Source organism: Clarias gariepinus, chromosome 27, assembly GCF_024256425.1.
Source record: "Clarias gariepinus isolate MV-2021 ecotype Netherlands chromosome 27, CGAR_prim_01v2, whole genome shotgun sequence".
Taxonomy (NCBI): Eukaryota; Metazoa; Chordata; class Actinopteri; order Siluriformes; family Clariidae; genus Clarias; species Clarias gariepinus.
The window spans coordinates 11,332,508-11,352,879 of NC_071126.1; the positions used below are offsets into that span (position 1 = coordinate 11,332,508).

Consider the following 20,372-nt stretch of genomic DNA (forward strand, 5'->3'; position numbering starts at 1 on the left):
GGTCAACTCGTCGTGTTTGGACTGGTGTTGGGTTGTTTTGGAGAAGTTTAGCTTGGTTCCCGTAAAAGGAACTTTCACATCCTAAGACATTTAAGACAATTTCATGATCCCAACTTTGGCCCCTTCTTTTTCCAACATGATTGCGCACCAGTGCATGTGAATGCAGGTGAACGAATACTTTTGGCAATATAGTGTACATACTGTCCTTTTAGATCTAACAACAAAGACATTTAAAAGGAAAAAAATCTTGTCAGTTTATTGTCATGATCATGGAATGATACGTTACATTTACACAGATATTTATACACACACACACACACACACACACACACTGACACATTGTTGAATCACTGTCCTGTCTGTAAACTTCTTTAATAAGGAACCTCTCTAATGCCTCCTTTTATGGATTTTGCAGAGCTGTGATATTGCATTGTCATTAAATAGAATCATCTCCCACACTGCTACGGCCTTTATAACCTTTTTCTTCACATGGGCCATTGCTGCAGTACAGTTACTAAAGAACAGTCACTACTTGGACACAATATTTAAAAAAATGCTTTTCGTGCACACACACGTTGTCACAATGTTAAAGTAAACAGTACACGCTCACAGACCAAGTTACTCGCAATCCAAGGTTCGCAATTTGCAATTTTTATGCAATGAATATTGCAGCACTACATCATAAGACATTATTCACATTAATGTTATAAATGTTTATGAAAATCCAACTAACCATATTATGCATTGCATTACCATGATGAAATGTAAGTAGTTTTCATAACACATTATATGGCAAAGACTCATTTTGCATAGTGCACTATGAGAGAATATTATGAGGTCTTATGAATGCATTCATAAGCCATTGTACGTGTAACCTTTAAAGAACATTTAACCACAATCTTATATAAGCAACAACCTAAAACCTTAGTTCGGCTGCAAAAAGAGTGTCACATAATAGTGAACATAACTTGTTCAAACTTCAGTGCTCAGTTTCCAGAGTAAAATAAGACAACTTTATCTCCTTTCTCTCTCTTTCTCTAGCAGGCGGCCCATATGGAAAGAATCAAATCTGAATTGTATTCTCCAGCAAAAGCAGGAAATCTGTATTGATTTGATAGTGCATGACCTGGGTCAAATCCTTCTTGGTTGTGCTGATGCTATTATCCTGTTATGGACGACTGGCTTAATCTGTACAAAGACAGGGCAGACATGATAAAGAAACTCGGGGAAAAACTCTCCAAGTAAACTGTCACTATATAAAGGGGCTGGAAATAGAGAAGCATACTTTAAATTCTATTCAAACTACAGTGTTTGAATAAGGAATGAGGAATAAGTCATGCATTAGAATTTTTCTTTATCAAGAAACATTATAAATTTACTTTATATTAATTGAATTTATTGAAATATGAAAAGATTTGGATTTCTTTCATGAAAGTGAGCAATGTGCTAATAAACCAGTCTCCACAACATAGAGCAGGGTTAGAGCAGAAATTTTTATGGAAATATTGTAATTGTTGTACAGTGAATGTGATAAATGCAATACAGTCAAGCAAATTTTTCCTTATCAATAAATAGAACTATAACATGCCGTTAATAATTTAATAATAATGTAATTAATTAGGGGACTTTCAATTAGTATTAATGACTAGTAATTTAAGATAACTATATCTGGATTATAATCTTGAGGGATTTCACAACATAAATCCAGTTAAACTGGTGTAACACCAGCAGAGAAATGCTCTTAATTTTCCACTGAGGTGACATTTTTAATAAGGTGTTAATATTTCATGACCACACATTATTGTGCATTGGCTACATTGTGTAATGCTGCGGTAAACAAATACTCAATTAACTCCAGTTGATTATTAGGAAAGAATATTGCATCATCTCCATGCTTAGGTTCTGGGCTATGTCTCACTCTTTTATAATACACAAGAATCGTCACGAGCCACAAAACAAATCTCGAGTAAAACTAACCACCTGGCCTCCTGAGTGTTCGTGTACAATCAGACCAATCTGCTGTGGTGTTAACGGTCAGAGTTTTGAGATTTGACGATTAGTTGAGTTGTTGGAGATGATGTGGCCCCAGAGTCTAAGCCGGCTGACCCCTCCATCAGGAGCAATTACGAGCCTCACATGACTTACACACCCACACTGCAGCACACACTCTCCAGAGTACAGATGCCTGTAGTGAGGCTTCAGCTTCACAGAGAAAAAAAAAAAAAGAAAGAAATCATACTCGCAGAAGATTACTCGGAGAAAGTGGATTGATATTTAACATCAATTCCAATGGCGAAGCTACGCCACTGCATGTAAATCATGCAATAAAGTAAGTGTGTTAATAAAGCAATATGAAACAAGACCGATGGCATACTTTCTGAGGAACAAGGAGCATTTTCCATGCGGGACCTTTCTCACTGCTCCACTTGTTCCTTACATACGTTTGTTCCTCCTCTGGGGTTAAACTACAGGCCTCAATTTTACACCAGTCAGGAAAATTACCTAAATAATAGATGAGAATATGGAAATTCAATATCAGTTACTATCATTTCTGATGTAACAGTAAAATCCATCTGCACATTACAGTAGGTGTACCTTTAAAATGATTAGTGTCTATCTCAATTTTGTTGATCACACCAGGATGCCCAAGTCTGAAGATGGCCCACTCAAATCCAGGGACCTGCAAGATGCCCTTCTCATCCACCTGAGGAAGTACATATGTACTGTATCATAAGCCAATCTGATGAGTCTCCTCCCAAAGGCTTCTTCTGTAACCGGCTCAGCAATATTTGTTTATGATGTATCTCATGATGGGGGCAGCAGGATGAACTCAGAGGTCTACACTTACGTTGTCATTTAAAGTGAAATGCATCTAATCTAATTGAGAGGAACTTTATCACACAACAGAATACTGAACGTAAAAAACAATGCCAACACAACAAAGCATCTCATCAGGGGAAAAGTGTAAGGTTTTAGACTGGTAAAGGCAGTCATCAGACTTTAACCCACTCGAGCTTGCATTTCACCTCCTGAAGCAAAGACAGAATGGAGAAAGCTCATAAAACTCACAAAGAACTGAATGTAGTTAGAGTATGGTACAAGCTTGGAAAAGCATTACAAAAGCAGAATGCAATGGTTTGGTGATGGCAGTGGATCACCAGTTTGTTCTAGTTGTTGTAAGCAAGGTATACACAGCTGAATTAAGTGCATTCATTCATGCATTCATCTCCTCTACCGATTATCGTGTGTATAGGGGCCTTAAGCTTTTCCAGGAGACTTAGGACACAGGGTGTCAATTCTTAGCAGGGCACACATGCACGCACACACACACACACACACACACAAAGATTAACCTAATCTGCATGTTTTGTACAGTGGAAGGAAACTAGAGCATCCCACCAAGCATGGGAAGAACAGGAAAACTTCACACACAAAGACCAGAGGCGGGAATCTGGACCTGTCTAACTCATCCTGGAGTCCTGCTTCTGGTTGGAGATCTCATCACATGGATGCCCCGTGTGGTCTACTTGGAATGCGTGTGGTGACTGGGGATGGTTCCACTATTCCATGAAGGTGGTCCGGTCCTCGACTGATGCAGACAGTTGTTCTCTGAGGACCTGTGACTTCAGTCGCTCAATAGTTCAGGACTTTATTGATAGTTTAGGAATTTCTTCTTACAGTCTACCTGAGCCTCCAGGAACAAACTGGACTTTAATCTTACACATCTCCTCTTATGTTATGCACATCAATCCCTGCTATCTGTTTTCACCCAGATGAGGATGGGTTCCCTGTTGAGTCCGGTTCCTCTCAAGGTTTCTTCCTATTACCATCTCAGGGAGTTTTTCCTTGCCACTGTCGCCGTCGTCCTCGGCTCGCTCATCAGGGACAATGATATCATTTTGATTCATACACATTCACATTTCATACAAACTCAATTCTTTTGATTGTGTGAAGCTGCTTTGTGATGATGTAAATTGTAAAAGTGCTATACAAATAAAAATGAATTGAATTAAATTGAATTGAATAATAATAATAATAATAATAATAATAATTGAAAAGTATCATTATACTTTCAACACTTTGGGACGATCCAGACGTCGTGCTGTCTCCCACCCATCGGCCATGTTTTCAGCCCTTCCCAAACCTGCAAAAGTGCAAACTCTTGTGTATTTATCTACTTAAATACCAAGGGGATCACTTCAGAAGAACTAGAGGAAAAGAACAAGCATTGCAGATCGATGTGGTCATTACCAATCATGTTGCGCGGGTGACCAAAATGCGCATCGCTGTAGCCCACACACACTCCACCATTGACCAGTGTGACGAGATCTACTTCCTCCCGACTGAGCACACCGGACCAATCTCGTTGTCCGACCCCATACACTCGCAACCTCGCAATCCCTCCATCTGTCAGGAGTTGGCAAATTGCATGCAGCCTAACACTAAATTCTAACTCTTTTAATAGTATTTTTATATCTTAGTATAATAAGCCATAAGTAGGGTAGATTGTGTGCTTATAGTAATTAAGCATCTAAGCATTTAGTGATATGACATGTGTATGTCTGTGTATGTTACCAGGATACATGTTCAGACGGATGTGGGTGACTCGACGGGGGAAGGAGACACCGAAGAAGTTGTGGCACGAATCAGAGTATCCAGGCTTCAGCTTTGACACTGGCACGATCTCCTCCCAGCTCTCAGAGTGGAGCTGTCATTGACACAAGTTTGATTTGAATCCATTTTGTAAGCAGTTTGGATATTAGTAGACAAGAGATTACCTGTGCCACAGCTTTAAACTGGCTCTCTGAAGCAGCCATACCTGTACGGTCTCCCTCAAGATCGAGAGCTGGCACGGACACTCCATCTGAGTCACACACATGAGGCACACTTGTTTACTTTTCTATTCTAATAGTGGATCACTACAGGATATAATGACCTCTAAAGAACTCGTATGCACTCTTCCCCTGAGACTGACGCCTTCTTGGCATTCTGCAGAGCTTGTGGAACTGAAAATTGTACTTATAAGAAAAATGTGCACATTTATACACTTCTTTCAGTATTTATTGGACCTTTTTATGTGTTGCTTACTTCTTCTAACAGCTTACTGTCCGGTCCGAACAAACAAAATCAATTACTGTGTCTTGGTATTGTGACCTTACACTGTCACTAATCTTTCAAAAGAATCCGGCCAATGAAATAAAGAATCCATGTGGATAAAATGAACAGCCGCATTTTTGTCTCTAGTTTGCTTCAATTTTAGCGATATACCACCATCTAGTGCACATGTCTTAAACTCAAGAAGGCCAAGTGGTGCTTCAATTTCTTTATGTCTGTCTGTGCAAAACTACAACAAAAATAATCAAGTACCTCTCAACACAATCATAATTAACATTTAAACAATAGGAAATCCCTCTGTACAAATCACGTATCTGTATAGTGACCATCCATTTAATCCAAATCCCATGTACAATCTCCCCAGCACACTTAATTCATGTAATCAAAGCTAATACAGTATGCTACACAGTGAAAGTATTGAAAGTAAAAGCATTTCCACACAAATGATGGGATGAGAACTCATCATTTGTGTTGGAACTAAACAGTAGTGTGGATGTAAGAAAAACCACTTGTTGGGCAAATTAGTTAGAAAAAATGGCTTTAGTATCTTAGGGAGCACAAGGATTGGACTTTAACGCAATGAAAAAGAGTCATGTGAGCTAATGAGTCCAGATTGACACTATTTAAGAGCGAAGGGTGCATCAGGGTAAGAAGGGCAGCACATGAACCCATCATGCATAGTGTCCACTGTACAAGCCACTGGAGGGGTGTTATGATCTCCAGGGAGAACATGTTTCCAGTGCTCTAGAGTCCAGTGGTGGCATGCCTTACACCACTGCATCCGATGCTTTGTGTTGCACTTGGTGATGTAAGGGTTGGGTGCAGCTGCTTGGCCATGGAAACCCATTCCATGAAGCTCTCGATGCACTGTTGTTGAGCCACATGAAGTTTGGAGGTCTTCAGCTGTTGACTCTGCAGAAAGTTGGCAACCCCTGTGCACTATGTGTCTCAGCATCTGCCGAGTTACTGTCGTTTCCAACCGCTTCCACTTTGTTAGAATACCACTAACAGTTGACTGTGGAATGTTTAGTAGCAAGGAAATTTCATGACTGGACTTAAAGCACTGATGGCAGTCTTATTATGGTATCACACTGGAATTCACTGATCTCCTGAGAGGCGACTCATTCTTTAACAAATGTTTATAGAAGTGGTCAACATGCCTAGCGCTTTAATTCTATACACCTTGTAACCATGGAAGTCATTGGAACACCTGAATTCAATTATCAGAATGGTCGAGTGAATACTCTGGGCAATATAGTGTATGTACTGTATAGTGAATGACTATAGTATGACTATTGATCACTAGTGATCTAGTGTACAAATATAGCCTTTTCCCACTGAGTGAAATAATTTAGACACTTAAAACATAAAATGATAAATTTCAGTTGTGTTGTTGAAAATATACCTGAACAATTCAAACTGTAATTTGTGCTAAAACACACTATTTCATCCTTTAACAACTCATAGCTTAGTCAATTGAAAACTGTTTTTTTTTTTTTTTTTTTTATAATCTACATACTCCTTGTGGTTGCCGTTACATACCGAGACAGGCAGCCTGAATAGAAATGGAAGGCGTAAAGTTTCCCGTGAAGAACGACGTGTCCACATCAAAGCCATGAATGACACCAGGGACTCCCAACCGCACAATGCACCAGTCATGACCTTTAGCACAAGACAAAAGAAACTATACTGTGCATCTTTCATGAGATCAATACATGACTTTTAAGCAGACAGGAGTTTTGAGGATTATAAGACAGTTTCTCATAGCCAGGTCAGATAGCCTTGTCCAGTTGCAATACTTCAAAGAGCTCTTTTCCTTCCTGTCATTTTATTGATCAAGTGGAGCAGATAGATGAGGGTTCTTAGTGAAAGTGGCCCCCACTACACACACTCATCAAAGCTATAAAGTAGATCAATGCCATGGTCATAAATAAGAAGTTGGTGTCTGAGAGATTCAAGTGAGATTTTCTGATAAACACGAAATGATACCTGGTGTTCTTTTCCTTCTTGTTTCCCAACCGTCCATCCATTTCCCGAACTCAGTAAAAGCTGAGGCAAGAAACACTGCAGGCTCCTTCTACAGAGCAAAACGCATAAGAAATCTTAAAAAAACATACTTTGAGAAAAGTTTAATTGTTAAGACGCTTGTTCGTGCACAAGTTACTGAAATATACAAGAGTGAAAACCGACGCTGTACCTTCAAGAGATTTCGAGCAGGAGCAAACCACTCATCCGTTGCAAAAATCACCTAGAGTAGCAAATTAAGCACAGGCAATAAAAAGCTTTAGCAGTTATTCAAAGTTATGGAGAGAAGCTCAATGTGCTGTACTTGTGGTCAGTTTTCACCTTCCCTCCTGCTGTTTCACACGCGAGATTGTTAAACTGCACAAAATCTGGTTGACCGGAGTTCAATTTCACAGATGAACAGTTTGCCATCCTCAATGTGAAATGCTTCAAAAAGTATAAAACCTCAAGGATTGCCTGAAAAAAATGCTTCTTTTTTGTCCTACTGAATTTTTTCAGGTGTGTGTGTTTACTAAAAGGTCGAACAGAGCAAAGTACACATTCAGCGCAGCCTCACTGGTGTTGCTTTTTTTTTCTTCTTTTTTTTTTTTAAGCAACAAGATCCATTTGTTGCCCTTAGTATGGTACAGACAAAAGTTGGTTTACCTAAAGCTTCTATTTTAAAATGTACTGTGCATTGATTAATACATTTATAAAAATATATATATTTTGGCTCAGCAAAGCACAATAATCCTTTATGTAAAATAATGTTACTCTAGCAGGGTTTCAGTGGCTGCCCTGGTGTATAATGCATAACCGCTTCAAATATAGTCGTTAGCTGTAAAACAAATTTACAGCATGATGTATTTAATAAAAAATGTGATATAGTGCTTTTTTCTGTTCACCTGCAGTGAATATATAATGTATCTTGCTCTCAAACACACCCCTCAGTGGAATAATCCATTTTAATGAAGTCAGGAAACATTTTAACAACGAGAAAGATATGAAAATGAAGTATTAACATTATTCAAACTGATATAAATGTATTGCTGCAAAGGAACTTTAAAAGGTTTTACAAGCTACCTGAGTCTTTTTAAAATACCTCCAAACATGTCATTTTAGACTATAAAAAAAAAAACCTACAGTACAACGATACACCGTTTAAAAAAAAATATTTCTGGGAAAAGTACTTAAGTTATTGTATTTCTACATTTCTACACCCTTATAAAAATGCAAAATCTGTCATGTCAGCATCAAGTAAAAAAAAAAAAAAAAGGAAGAAATTAGAGGGATTTCTGTATCTGGGTCTTGATTTGCTCAGCAAGAAGGCAAAAACAACCCAGTTATTAGGAACATCCAAAGTTCTTTGTGCTGTAGTCAGACGCTGCTTGTAAAATATTTACAGTTCATAGAGCAAGGTGAGATTCGACACAGTATTCATAAGCAATAACTCTGAGCTTGAGCTGTATCAGGGGCATGAAGCAAAGTTGTCAAAGACACATTAAAAAAACTAATTAATTAAATAAATATATAAAAATGACCATATAATTTCATTTTGTAAAACCCAGAGGTGGTACAGTGGCTTAGTGGTTAGCACTGTTGCCTTGCACCTTCAGGGTCTGGGTTCAATTCCAGGCCAGGTTCGAATCCCGCCTCTGTGTGCATTGAGGTTGGATGTTTTCCCTGTGCTTGGTGGGGTTCCTCCCACAGTCCAAAGACATCCGGATTAGGCTGATTGGCGTTCCCAAATTGCCCAGTGTGTGTATGTGTGTGCAATGCAATGGATTGGCACCTTGTCCAGGGTGTACCCCACCTCATGCACAGGATGAAGTGGTATAGACGATTAGTGAGTGGAAAATCTAGTCAAACATTAGCATACCACATGGCTGTCCTCATTTCTCATAAACCTTGTAGTAAAAAAAACATTTGTTTAGCTTCCAATTCATCACCAGTTAGTAATGAGTCAGAATAATGAACATTATTCACCAGTTGTAAATAATTCTGCTTAGAACTTGCAGCACTTTACTATTGAAAGTGAAACAGTATTTTGATGTGCTACAGTAATGCTTAAGTCACACAAATTGACATCTTGTCCAAGACATTAAAGACAAAGCCTTTAACTTGGCTAATTGTTATTTCTACTATTCAATTTTAATTTTCCTACTTGAATGCCAGCAGTATGATAAAGTAAATTAACACCAGAATTAGTCACAGTCTGTAGGCTTGGAACTGCATGCTTACCAGTCACCTCCCCTGACTCAAGTGTTTAGGATCTTTAGAAGAGTTGTGTCCACACCTAATGAGGAGAAACTTCAAAGGCTAAATGGATTTTCCTTTTTGAAAGTCTGAAATACCTGTATTTTTAACAGACACTGACAATTAAGCTTGAATCAACGGCAGTGGACGCGTCCTAAAAAAGCCTGAGGGTCACGTGACCAATGGCAAACCTTTGCCAGAATCTCGTGACTGACTCGATCAGTGCTTAGGGCTCATGTACTCTTCTGTTCATCTTCAAAGATTCAGAAATGTTAACCATGTGCACACATTTCCTTCAGCTGCATGAACATGTTAATTGTGCTGCTTGTGATGTTACGAGCTAGTTGCTACACAAACTTTGTCCACTAGATGGCAGTACAATAAGCCGTTGAATGAAGCTTCATAAAATTTACTTTCTGCTAAAACTACTGGCCTGGAAAGCTTCAACACCTAAATGAGGCTTTATCTGGCCATCACTAGTAAAAAAGTATTTACACCATCTGCTATGACCGGTGACATCATTAAACTTATACAGAATACTGTATCTTTAATAGGTTCTATTAATATTAAGGATAATTACATAAATCCCGTATCAAGCATTTTCTCCAACATGCTCCAGTGGGGCACAATGACTTATGGAAATCTTTGCATATGCACTTCCAGGAAAATAAAACCATTGTTCTTGTTCGCAATTCACAGATCCCTTCGAACTAAACAATTTCACTCCCTGTGGTTTGGAATCATACTTAATATGGCTGAACAGCCCACTTCTCCAGGAAGTGCTAGCTGATTGAAAAGCAGCCGAAGTCTGTCAGTCTCTACACAGTCCAGTTTTTCAGATGTGTTACTAACTTCAACTGAAGAGGTAAAAGGTGCCTTATAGCAACAAAATACAAGCCTGTGGCAACTAGCCTAATAAAATCACTGGAATCCTAGGGTCCTTCAAACAGCTTTTTATGTTTGTCCTTAAATTAGTGGAAATTAGTTTTAAAAAATGTCAATGAACTCCAATCATCAGAAACCTGTTTAGACAGGTGGTGAAGAGTCCATACATAGGTTACATAAACGTAAAGGTCAGATAAGCCTAGCCTGAAAGCTTAGGGAAAGAGAAATTTAGACATGAACCCAAAACTCTAAATTATACACCTACATTATAATGTAGCAATATTAACCTGTAGCTTACCAAGTGTCACTTTTAAAACCTCCATGGAATTTTTTAACGAAAAGCATTTTCAAAGAAAAGGTATTCCAAACATCTTGTTTACAGTGCAACAATAGTTTAGCATGTGCAAAAACAAGCCACTACACATTAAATAAATAAATACATGGTGCATGTGATGGTATACAAATTTATTCTGCCATCTGCACTTTACAGTTGGAACTCTGGGAATTCAAATACAACATCTTTGCCTGTGAGCTTCTTGTAGACACCAGCAAAGGTCTCGACCTAAAAGAGAGTTTACAAAGAATTAGATTAGTGAAAAAACCTTAGCTCAATTTTATACATGTAAAAATTATCACCACAAAACTTCACAGGCTACTCAGAGTTCAAGCAAAACTAATAGTTTAAATATAACTTTCAATCTAGCTCGTCATTTTTCAATTTACACTTGATAGGCAGTAAAACTTAAGTTGAGGGTTGGACTAATTACCAAGGTCAATCCTCAAACAACCCAAATAGCTTCTACAAGCCAACGCACATAAAGGCAGTATATGAAAGAAAAAAACTGTACACTGCATGGTTTGGCTCCCCAGTAACAGCCCATAAGACTCTGGGAAGACCTAGGAATATACAGGATGCCGTCCTCACCAGCTAAATGCCAGGGACATGCATGCTATACAACGTCGTGGAACGGGACTGTACGTCATGGCAACAAAGTGCTACGCTCCCATACGCCACACGGACAGAGCCACATGAGTGAGTGAACTCACGAGATGTCCACGTTGATTGTGTTGAAAATAAAAGTAGCACTTACTTTGTGTTCAACATTGTTCTGCTGTGCCTTGTCAAGGTGGACCTTGATGAGCCGACTACTGTCCAGTTTCACGCGAATCCTCTTGCCAACAATCTCACTGGGGTAGACCAGGTCTTCAAGGATGGCATCGTGCACGGCAGTAAGAGTTCGGCTGCAAAACAAAAACCAAGATTAAACTACACAACCCAAATTACACAGGAACATCTTAGTGCAACATTAAACTAAAACGTTAAAACATTCAGCACCATCTGTAATCATTTCTAACACTACATGAAAGCATTTGAAGTCAAAACCTTAAATCAGTGATTCATAAGTCTTGCCCTGGTGGACATCCTGCACACTAGTGGACTCGGCATACATGATTTAACACAGACAGTTAATTAATAGCTTACACTGACTGTGGGTGGATGTCGCAGCAGGTAATTACTAAAATTTGGTGGACAGCAGGTTCTCCAGGACAAAGGTCGGGACAATCAGTGCCTGAATCTTTTTACCAATCTTATATCTTGATAGACAAACTAAACATCTACAAAAAAATAAATTTAGGATGCATTTACGAGGTTAGTCATAAAACCCATCCTGAACATTCACAGCAAGAATTTTTTTTTTGTTAAATGCAGGAAATGTGCCAATTGTCCAATTACCTCAGCAATTTTATAGTACATTAAACAAAGTGATGTCTTTCATGGCCAACCCTGATCACCTCTGCACAAAGTTTTTGCCAAAATTATGAGTGTTTAGTTTAAAACTTCAGTCATAAAGCTGCTCAACTGACATACGAAGGAAATCTTCTCTTACAGCCATTCTGCTTTTCAACGCCTCTACAGGGGCATGGAAGTTTGACATGTGAAAATGATTTTGTATTATATTGATTTTCTTTCTTATCCCCCCCCTTAAAATATTTTTAAAGCAAGTGCTCCGCTTATTGATACTGTGAGCACTTTAACATACCGTGAGATTTCTAATATTAAAATAAACCAGTACCCCACAAAGACTCTGCTTAAATGATTAAAGCAATCCATAACCCAGTGAAATTAAAGCTTGTACACTGCATGGTTTGGCTCCCCAGTAACGGCCCATAAGGCTCTGGGAAGACCTAGGAATATACAGGACGCTGTCCTCACCAGCTAAACACCGGGGACATGCATGCTATCCAACGTCGTGGAACGGGACTGTACGTCACAGCACCGAAGTGCTACGCTCCCATACGCCACACGGACAGAGCCACATGAGCGAGTGAACTCACGGGATGTCCACGTTGGGGTCCCCTCCCCCCCTTTTTGACTGCAAAGCAAGCCTCATCTGTCCAGTACAAGCTCAAACAATACCAAGGAAAATCAGTAACAAATGATCAGACTTACCTTCTTGGACGCTTCTGCTTGTTCTTTGTGCGGCTTTTCCTTGTGGGCTTGGGCAGGATTCTCCTCTACAAATAAACATTGCAGAATTTAGAAGCTTGCAACTTCTAAGAATTTAATTTAACAACTGTTTTGAGTTTATGCACTGCATGGTTTGGCTCCCCAGTAATGGCCTATAGAGCTCTGGGAAGACCTAGGAATATACAGGACGCCGTCCTCAACAGCTCAACGCCGGGGACATGCATGCTATCCAACGTCGTGGAACGGGACTGTACGTCATGGCACCGAAGTGCTACGCTCCCATACGCCACACGGACAGAGCCATATGAGCGAGTGAACTCACAGGATGTCCACGTTGGTGGTTGTAAACATTCATACAAAATCAAATAAAAGAAGTGGTTTTAAGCAGGTGTGCAAGATGAAGGCATTGTGTGACATTTTCTTCAGGGAGCGGGTAAATCCATTTTTTTTTATTTTACAAAGTGGATCCTTAGGACTGGCTGTCCAGTGACTAGAGCTGATTTGGCCGTTTAGACTGGCAGCCCAAATCTGACGCTCTCTCTATTGGTTGCCATGGTAACGCTGGAAGCTTGCATGCAGCATAATACTTCCTCAAATAGAGATTGTTTCTGTACTCTCTCTTTAGCTCTGTACTGATGCATTCTTCCTAAAGTGCTATCAAACATACATTTCATTTTGTCCTCTTTCCAGGAACTATTGTACATTTCCATAATGCCGTTAACCCAGACAAGCTCCCTGATGACAGTTAATTTAGCCAAATGGAAAATGGCGCCATTTGTACATAAGCTTAATAGCGCTAAGAGTGGAAAACAAAAAGACCCTTTGCAGCCTCCTGAAGATTAGCAACATAATTGGCAAAAATTTAAATGTTCTATTTCCATCACTCTTATTTGTCTACAATACATTCATGCCACATACCACCTGATTGTGTGGACTTGAGATTGAGATTAAAATCTAATGAGTGGGTAGAGCATCCAGAAAGACGTCTACAGGAAAAAGTTTTAAATCTGATTTCATGAACCCTGTCTAGTGGTGGATTATCACATTTGCAAAAATTAGATGCTGTTCAATTCCATTTAATAACCTGGTGCACAAAAAAAAATTAATGGGCCTGTACCAATGTGCATAATAAGCTAATGAGTTCAGTATACATACTCAGACCATACTACCTTTGTTGCCACTAACCTCAATTACATATAAAAAAAATGTGTGACTGGGTAATTAAAGAGGAGCACCCAAAGGCCACTGTGGCTACTGTGTACTACCAGCCACAGCTCACGTTTATTAGAAAACAGACATTCATTTTTATAAATATTTAATAAAACGGTACTTATCTTACCTGTGCAATGAAGACCACATGCTTGCCACTGAACTTCTTCTCCAGCTCACGCACGAGCCGTACCTGAATCTTCTGGAAAGCCTTCAGCTGGGGCACTGGCACGAAGATGATGATCGCTTTTCTGCTACCACCAACCTCGATTTCCTAAAAAAAATAAAAGCCAGCAATGTTTCTCAACCTCAACACTCTTACAGCTTTAAAACTACTACATTACTGTACAATGGAAAAGTATTCCCAAGTTGAGTTTATGCACTGCATGGTTTGGCTCCCCAGTAACAGCCCATAAGGCTCTGGGAAGACCTAGGAATATACAGGACGCTGTCCTCACCAGCTTAACACCGGGGACATGCATGCTATCCAACGTCGTGGAACGGGACTGTACGTCACAGCACCGAAGTGCTACGCTCCCATACGCCACACGGACAGAGCCACATGAGCGAGTGAACTCACAGGATGTCCACGTTGGTTAATAATGTATCGTGTAACCCACACAAAGATGATCCAAAATGAATACCCGCCAAATATAGGTAGACTGAGTTTGGTAAGTAAATCTGAGTACCAGAAAAGTCATACAATCAAGTTTTCGACTGTGCAAAGCTACAGCTTTTTTCTGCTCCTCTGCTTTCACACTTCAGAGCATCACAGGGGTGGGTCAACACAAACATACACTGAAATGTCAGCGACCACACCACTGCTTTTGGATTTTCTCCTCATCTAACCACTAACTTGGTCAGAGCCAAAGTTAATTCCTAACACTGGAAAACATTTGTATATGTATAGCCCTTCCAGCTGCAGTAGCACAGTAGAAAAACTGACTCGTGTGGAAACCTATACCCTTTTGTTTTCAGAATACCGGGAATATACACAAACAAGCTGCACATTCCCCCAGATGCTAGTTTACAAACAGTCTGGAATCTGAGCATTTACAGCCTAACTGACCAATAAATGCAAGGTGTCAGTTTTAGATTTTTATATATAAATAAAATAAAAAAAACTCTTGATTTCAGCAAATAAAAACTTGATTAAAAATTACACTGTCCCAAACTCTTGGATGTTACTTGGATAAAAGTTACATTTTTGCATTTGAATGAAGCAAAACTGTTAGTGACAGTGATTCACACTGATTTTTACATTAAAGAAAAATGTTTTCCTTCAGCACAATATTCAAGTACACCACATGGCTTTGAAACACCCAGGAGCTCCTTCTAATAACAGTTACCCTATGATGAGTATGCAGCTCAAGCTTTGTTTCAATTTACCAGACTAATTACAAACTGGATCCCTCTGATAACCTTACCATTTCTACAAAATGTTTAGCCATCACCACATATTTCCTGGGTGGTCAAAATGGATATCCAGGCATAACAGTATAAATGTTATGGAGCTCGAGGACACTGACTTTAGGATGCACGGCGGTTAAGTGCAGGTGCACCGAGAGTGTGAGTTGCTGTAATGTTTTCTGATGGAGGAGTCATTCCTGACCTTAGCAGCAGTGATGTTCAGCTCCCTTAGCTGAGCCTTCAGGTCAGAGTTCATCTCCAGCTCAAGAAGAGCCTGTCCCGGGGAAAAAAGAAGACGTTTTTAAAATGAAGAGAAAAGACAGAAATGAAGGGTGTGCGTTTTAAGTCATCTTACCTGGGAAATGCCAGACTCAAACTCGTCCGGCTTTTCGCCATTCGGCTTGACGATTTTCGCGCTGCTACTGAACATGGCCTATGACTGAAACAACACACACACAGTCAAAAAGAAGCATGACAGACATCAGGCTTAAACACGCTTTTATTTCTACAGCTGGGTGAAACTGAGGGAAGGTCTCTGCGACTTTAACTAGTTAAGACTTAACCTAACCAGCTTTTAGTAGACTAAACAATGAACTTGGCATTAATAATTAACTCTTACAGCACTAAACGATTAGTTTCACACACACAGTGGATGAGAAACGAGCTGTTTGAGAGAGAACTGATATCGGCGTGGTCTCATTAGCAACACGAGCTAACATCACTAGCAATGAAGATAAAGTAGCCAGCCCGCGAGATTATTTTAAATCAATTTTACATCCAACTCAAACAAATTTATTAAATTACCTAAAAACACATCACTCGAAGTACACCATAGCCTCAGGCAGGCCCAAGCCCTTTCTCTCTACCTCGTTCCTCCATGGACTGCGAGCGACCTCGGCTAGTCCTGGCACAACTATACAAATTACTTCCTCCAAACTGCCATCCGACTAAACAAAGCCCTTCATCTAACGTATCCCAGTGTACTTACACGTTATAACCAAATAAAATCGCAACAACATGTCTATTTTGGACATTTTAGTACGTTATCTGCTCAAGACATTGAACTGAACTAACCTACCTCAGTCAACGACGGCCTGGAAAGAGGCCGTAATCTCGCGAGAGACCGGTAAAAGCGCGTCACGCCGAGGATCATGGGAAATGTGCGCGGGAAATGCGTTTGGTTTTCCGGTCTGTAGGGGGCGCGCGCAATGCCTCGTGACAACATGACACGTGTGTGTGTTCAAAATTCATCATTATTATTGTAAGAGCCCCAACATTGTAAAATGTAATTGTTTTGTTTTTTAAGATATTTCATTATATTTCAAATATCAATTATCTACAAGTTTGATTGAAAACTGAAAAAGATTTGTGATTATCAGAAGAGCAAAGAGGCTTAAGGCACCACAGGTCAATAATATAGTAATTAGAAAAATAAACAGTAGATATTACACTCACTCATTCACTCATCCCCTGCACTGCTTTATCCTGTATACGGAGATGCAGGGGGCCTGCCTGTCCCAGGAGACTTAGGGCATGAGGCGGGGTATCACATCAAGGTCTTTTACTGTTGCATTTGATGGAACAGAAAGGCCATCTAAAGTTACGGTGTGATCTAAAATTTTACTCCTAGCTGTATGCGGTCCTATGACTAGAACTTCTGTCTTATCCGGATTAAGCAGAAGGAAGTTAACTAGCATCCAATTTCTTATGTCCTGCACACATTGCTCAACTTTAGTAAGCTGTTTTTTCTCATCAGGCTTTGCTGAGACATATAACTGTGTAATGTCAGCATAACAATAAAAACTAATACCATGCTTACGGATTATGTTGCCCAGAGGAAGCATGTAAAGGGAAAAAAGCAGTGGACCTAAAACCAAACCCTGCGGAACACCAAACTCCACTAGAGAACATGCAGAATAATCACCATTTAAGTCTACATACTGATAACGATGGGTCAGATAGGATCTGAGCCAGGAGAGGGCTGTAAACTTAATTCCTACTACATTTTGTAATCTGTGTAGAAGAATAGTATGATCAACGGTGTCAAAAGCTGCACTGAGGTCAAGTAATACAAGCATAGTTACACAACCCTGATCAGAGGCCAATAGAATGTCATTTACTACTTTAACGAGTGCTGTCTCTGTACTGTGATGAGGCCTAAATCCTGACTGATACAGTTCATGTATGCCATTTCTATGTATATATGAGCATAGCTGCTCCGCTACTATCTTTTCCAGAATCTTAGAGATAAAGGGGAGGTTTGATATCGGCCTGTAACTGGACAGCTGACAGGGGTCGAGGTCAGGTTTCTTAATTATTGGTTTGATAACTGCTAATTTAAAAGATTTTGGAACATAACCAATGCTGAGTGAAGAATTAATTATTCTCAACAGGGGTTCTGTTATTGCTGGTACTATCTGTTTAAGAAAATATGTCGGTACAGGATCTAATATACAGGTTGATGAATTTGAAGAAGAGATGAGTGAAATTAGTTCATTCTCTTCAAGGGGAGTAAAGTATTCTACAGTAGGTTCTGATCTGACATGGCTAGATTAACATCTGCATCAATTACATTGTTCGGTTTCAAAACCTTAATTTTATGCCTAATATTTACAATTTTATTATTAAAAAGTTCATGAAGTCCTCACTATTGCATGATGTTGTTGTGGAGATTTCTGCAGTGGTCTTATTTCTGGTTAATTTGGCTACAGCATTAAATAAGAATCTAGGATTATTTTTGTTATTTTCTATAAGAGTGGAGAGATATGTTGATCTAGCTACACTAAGAGCTTTTCTATAGTTCAGGATGCTCTCCTTCCATGTTATTTGAAATACTAGTAATTTAGTTTGACGCCATTTACGTTCTAATTTCCGAGCGGTCTGTTTTAAAGTGTGCGTGTGATCGTTATACCAGGGAGCAAGTTTCTTATCTCTAATAATTTTTCTTTTAACTGGTGCTACATTATCTAAGGTATAGCGAAATGTTGACTCTAAATATTCAGTCGCCTGATCGAGTTCTGTGGGGTCAAACGGTTAACCTTACGAAGTTGGGAACTCTGGGAGATTACTGATAAAACTCTGTTTGGTAGTTGATGTGAATGTACGTTTCATACGGTAGCGCGGCGCTGTGCGTACATTATTACTGTGACACACTTGAATTGAAACAAGATAGTGATCTGAGATAACTTCAGATAGTGGAATTGTGAATACATTTCTTATACTTAATCCGAATAATATTATTAAATCTAAAGTGTGACCTGCTTTATGAGTGGGTCCTACTACACACTGATTTACTCCTACCGAGTCCAGTATGGACATAAATGCTGTTCTCAGAGGGTCTTCTGGGTTTTCAAAATGAATATTAAAATCTTCAGCAATTAACACTTTGTCTACAGAAACGACTAGGTTTGAAAGGAAATCTGCAAATTCACTAAGAAATTCAGAGTACGGACCTGGAGGTCTGTAAATGACAATTAGCGGGATCGACTGAGCTGACTTAATATAGTTAAATACACTTATGTTACTATAAAGAATTTCAAATAAATTAAATTTGTGTCCGTGTTTTTGTACAATAGTCAAATTATCATTGTGAATAACTGCGACACCTCCTCCTCTACCAGTTAACCGAGGCTGGTGTATGTAGCTGTATCCAGGAGGACTAGCTTCATTTAGAGCCACATACTCGTCCTGTTTAATCCAGGTTTCTGTTAAACAGAGTATATCAAATTTCTGATCTGTGATAATTTCATTAACTATAACTGCTTTAGATGTGAGAGATCTAATATTTAACAGTCCTAGCTTCAGATCAGAGGTGCCATTTACACTCAATAGGCAATTTGGAAAGGCCAATTAGCCTAATCTGCATGTCTTTTGACTGTGGGAAGAAACTGCATTACCTGAAGGAAACCCACCAAGAACAGGGAGAGCAAGCAAACTCAAAGCACACAGACACGATGTGGGAATCGAACCCGACCCTGGAGGTGCAAGGCGGCAGTGCTAAACACTAAGCAACTGTGCTGCCAGTAGTATATATCATAATCTTGAAAATATATTATTTGTATTAACAAGAAATTACTAGTTTAGGAGTTAAACCCCCCCCCCCCCCCCTTAAAAACAAAAAAACAAAACATGTCCATGTGGAGTGCCCGTGCATGTTACCGCTATGTCCATGTGGAGTGTCTACATGGACCTATGCATTATTGCATTAGTATTTTTTATTGTGTTATCATTCTCATGTTGTTGTTGTTGTTGTTTTTTGTAAACTGTTTGATAGAAAGCAAATGCAAACAAGCAGGCAAGATACAGACAGACATCTCTCACATGGAAAACACAGAATGGTAATGACTCACTATTCCTGCCTGATCCAGATTCTGATGGATCTCTTGTATTTTTAAAGTGGATGGACACACAATAAGTATCTGTCTGCACCTGTTACTGCGTACAACCAGCACATGGACTGACCTCAGGTGACAGAAATGTTGCCACCTCTGGTCACAGGGTCTGTTTGTAAAGCAGTGTATGGTAAGCAGCAAAATACACCATGGAAATGCCAGTGTTCACTTATGTCGTCAGTTGAACAAGAACTGCTTTTTGAGAGTGGCACAAAGATGTATGACTGTGTATAGGGTGCAAGAGTGGGCTTTTACCAACTTAACACCCTTTTTCAGGACTGTACCTGTTTGTACTGTTCTACCCTGAATGTGTGTTTTTGTACGACCATAAATGTGCCTTCTGTAAATAGGGTTATTTTGTAAAATGTAAATCAATATATCGTTTTCAGTGAATGAGTGAGCAGGATAATCGTCAAATCATTTTGAAGCCACAAATGTCTTGTTCACAAATTTTATGAATGAGGTTTGTGGCTTTATTTCAGTCACTTCTTTTTTGTTTTTTTCAATAACCACATATAGCTGTCATTTTCTCCAAAATATAAACTTGTACATACATGCTGCTCACATATTACTGTAGCCCAGTTTGTGCTGAATACAGTGTAATCAGACGTTAGTCATTTATATGTTTATAA

At 39.3% G+C, this 20,372-nt stretch overlaps 2 protein-coding genes and 4 non-coding genes across 6 annotated transcripts; all 6 read right to left on the bottom strand.

Annotated features, from left to right (window-relative positions):
* Window positions 1–1,474: 1,474 nt before the first annotated feature.
* allc (allantoicase) lies at window positions 1,475–7,712 on the bottom strand. Its single transcript, XM_053489233.1, has 11 exons — window positions 7,462–7,712; window positions 7,313–7,363; window positions 7,105–7,192; window positions 6,658–6,777; window positions 4,779–4,864; window positions 4,576–4,708; window positions 4,252–4,407; window positions 4,071–4,144; window positions 2,596–2,704; window positions 2,375–2,502; window positions 1,475–2,202 (listed from the first exon to the last, which is right to left on the bottom strand). The coding sequence occupies exons 1-11, from the start codon at window positions 7,549–7,551 to the stop codon at window positions 2,035–2,037; spliced, it is 1,203 nt and encodes a 400-aa protein (XP_053345208.1). The 5' UTR covers window positions 7,552–7,712; the 3' UTR covers window positions 1,475–2,034.
* Window positions 7,713–10,710: 2,998 nt separating this feature from the next.
* On the bottom strand, window positions 10,711–16,495 carry rps7 (ribosomal protein S7). The gene is made up of 7 exons (XM_053489263.1): window positions 16,428–16,495; window positions 15,705–15,788; window positions 15,552–15,623; window positions 14,070–14,213; window positions 12,713–12,777; window positions 11,352–11,502; window positions 10,711–10,822 (listed from the first exon to the last, which is right to left on the bottom strand). Exons 2-7 carry the CDS (start codon window positions 15,777–15,779, stop codon window positions 10,745–10,747), a joined length of 585 nt encoding a protein of 194 aa, XP_053345238.1. The 5' UTR covers window positions 15,780–15,788; window positions 16,428–16,495; the 3' UTR covers window positions 10,711–10,744.
* Window positions 11,101–11,323, bottom strand: LOC128515464 (small nucleolar RNA SNORA73 family). The gene has a single exon (XR_008356671.1). It is a non-coding gene; the product is annotated as a small nucleolar RNA SNORA73 family (small nucleolar RNA).
* On the bottom strand, window positions 12,391–12,613 carry LOC128515462 (small nucleolar RNA SNORA73 family). Its single transcript, XR_008356669.1, has one exon. It is a non-coding gene; the product is annotated as a small nucleolar RNA SNORA73 family (small nucleolar RNA).
* LOC128515465 (small nucleolar RNA SNORA73 family) lies at window positions 12,846–13,068 on the bottom strand. The gene has a single exon (XR_008356672.1). It is a non-coding gene; the product is annotated as a small nucleolar RNA SNORA73 family (small nucleolar RNA).
* Window positions 14,313–14,535, bottom strand: LOC128515463 (small nucleolar RNA SNORA73 family). The gene has a single exon (XR_008356670.1). It is a non-coding gene; the product is annotated as a small nucleolar RNA SNORA73 family (small nucleolar RNA).
* Window positions 16,496–20,372: the final 3,877 nt, after the last annotated feature.

Excerpts from the sequence above, each read along its gene's own strand:
- allc (XM_053489233.1), bottom strand. The coding sequence starts at position 7,551 with ATGGCAAACTGTTCATCTGTGAAATTGAACTCCGGTCAACCAGATTTT. Across the intron at positions 4,145-4,251 it reads TCACCCGCGCAACATGATTG|GTTTGGGAAGGGCTGAAAAC; the intron begins GTAATGACCACA and ends GCACTTTTGCAG. Across the intron at positions 2,203-2,374 it reads TGCTCCTTGTTCCTCAGAAA|CTGAAGCCTCACTACAGGCA; the intron begins GTATGCCATCGG and ends TTCTCTGTGAAG.
- rps7 (XM_053489263.1), bottom strand. The coding sequence starts at position 15,779 with ATGTTCAGTAGCAGCGCGAAAATCGTCAAGCCGAATGGCGAAAAGCCG. Across the intron at positions 15,624-15,704 it reads TTGAGTCTGGCATTTCCCAG|GCTCTTCTTGAGCTGGAGAT; the intron begins GTAAGATGACTT and ends TCCCCGGGACAG. Across the intron at positions 10,823-11,351 it reads AGAACAATGTTGAACACAAA|GTCGAGACCTTTGCTGGTGT; the intron begins GTAAGTGCTACT and ends ACTCTCTTTTAG.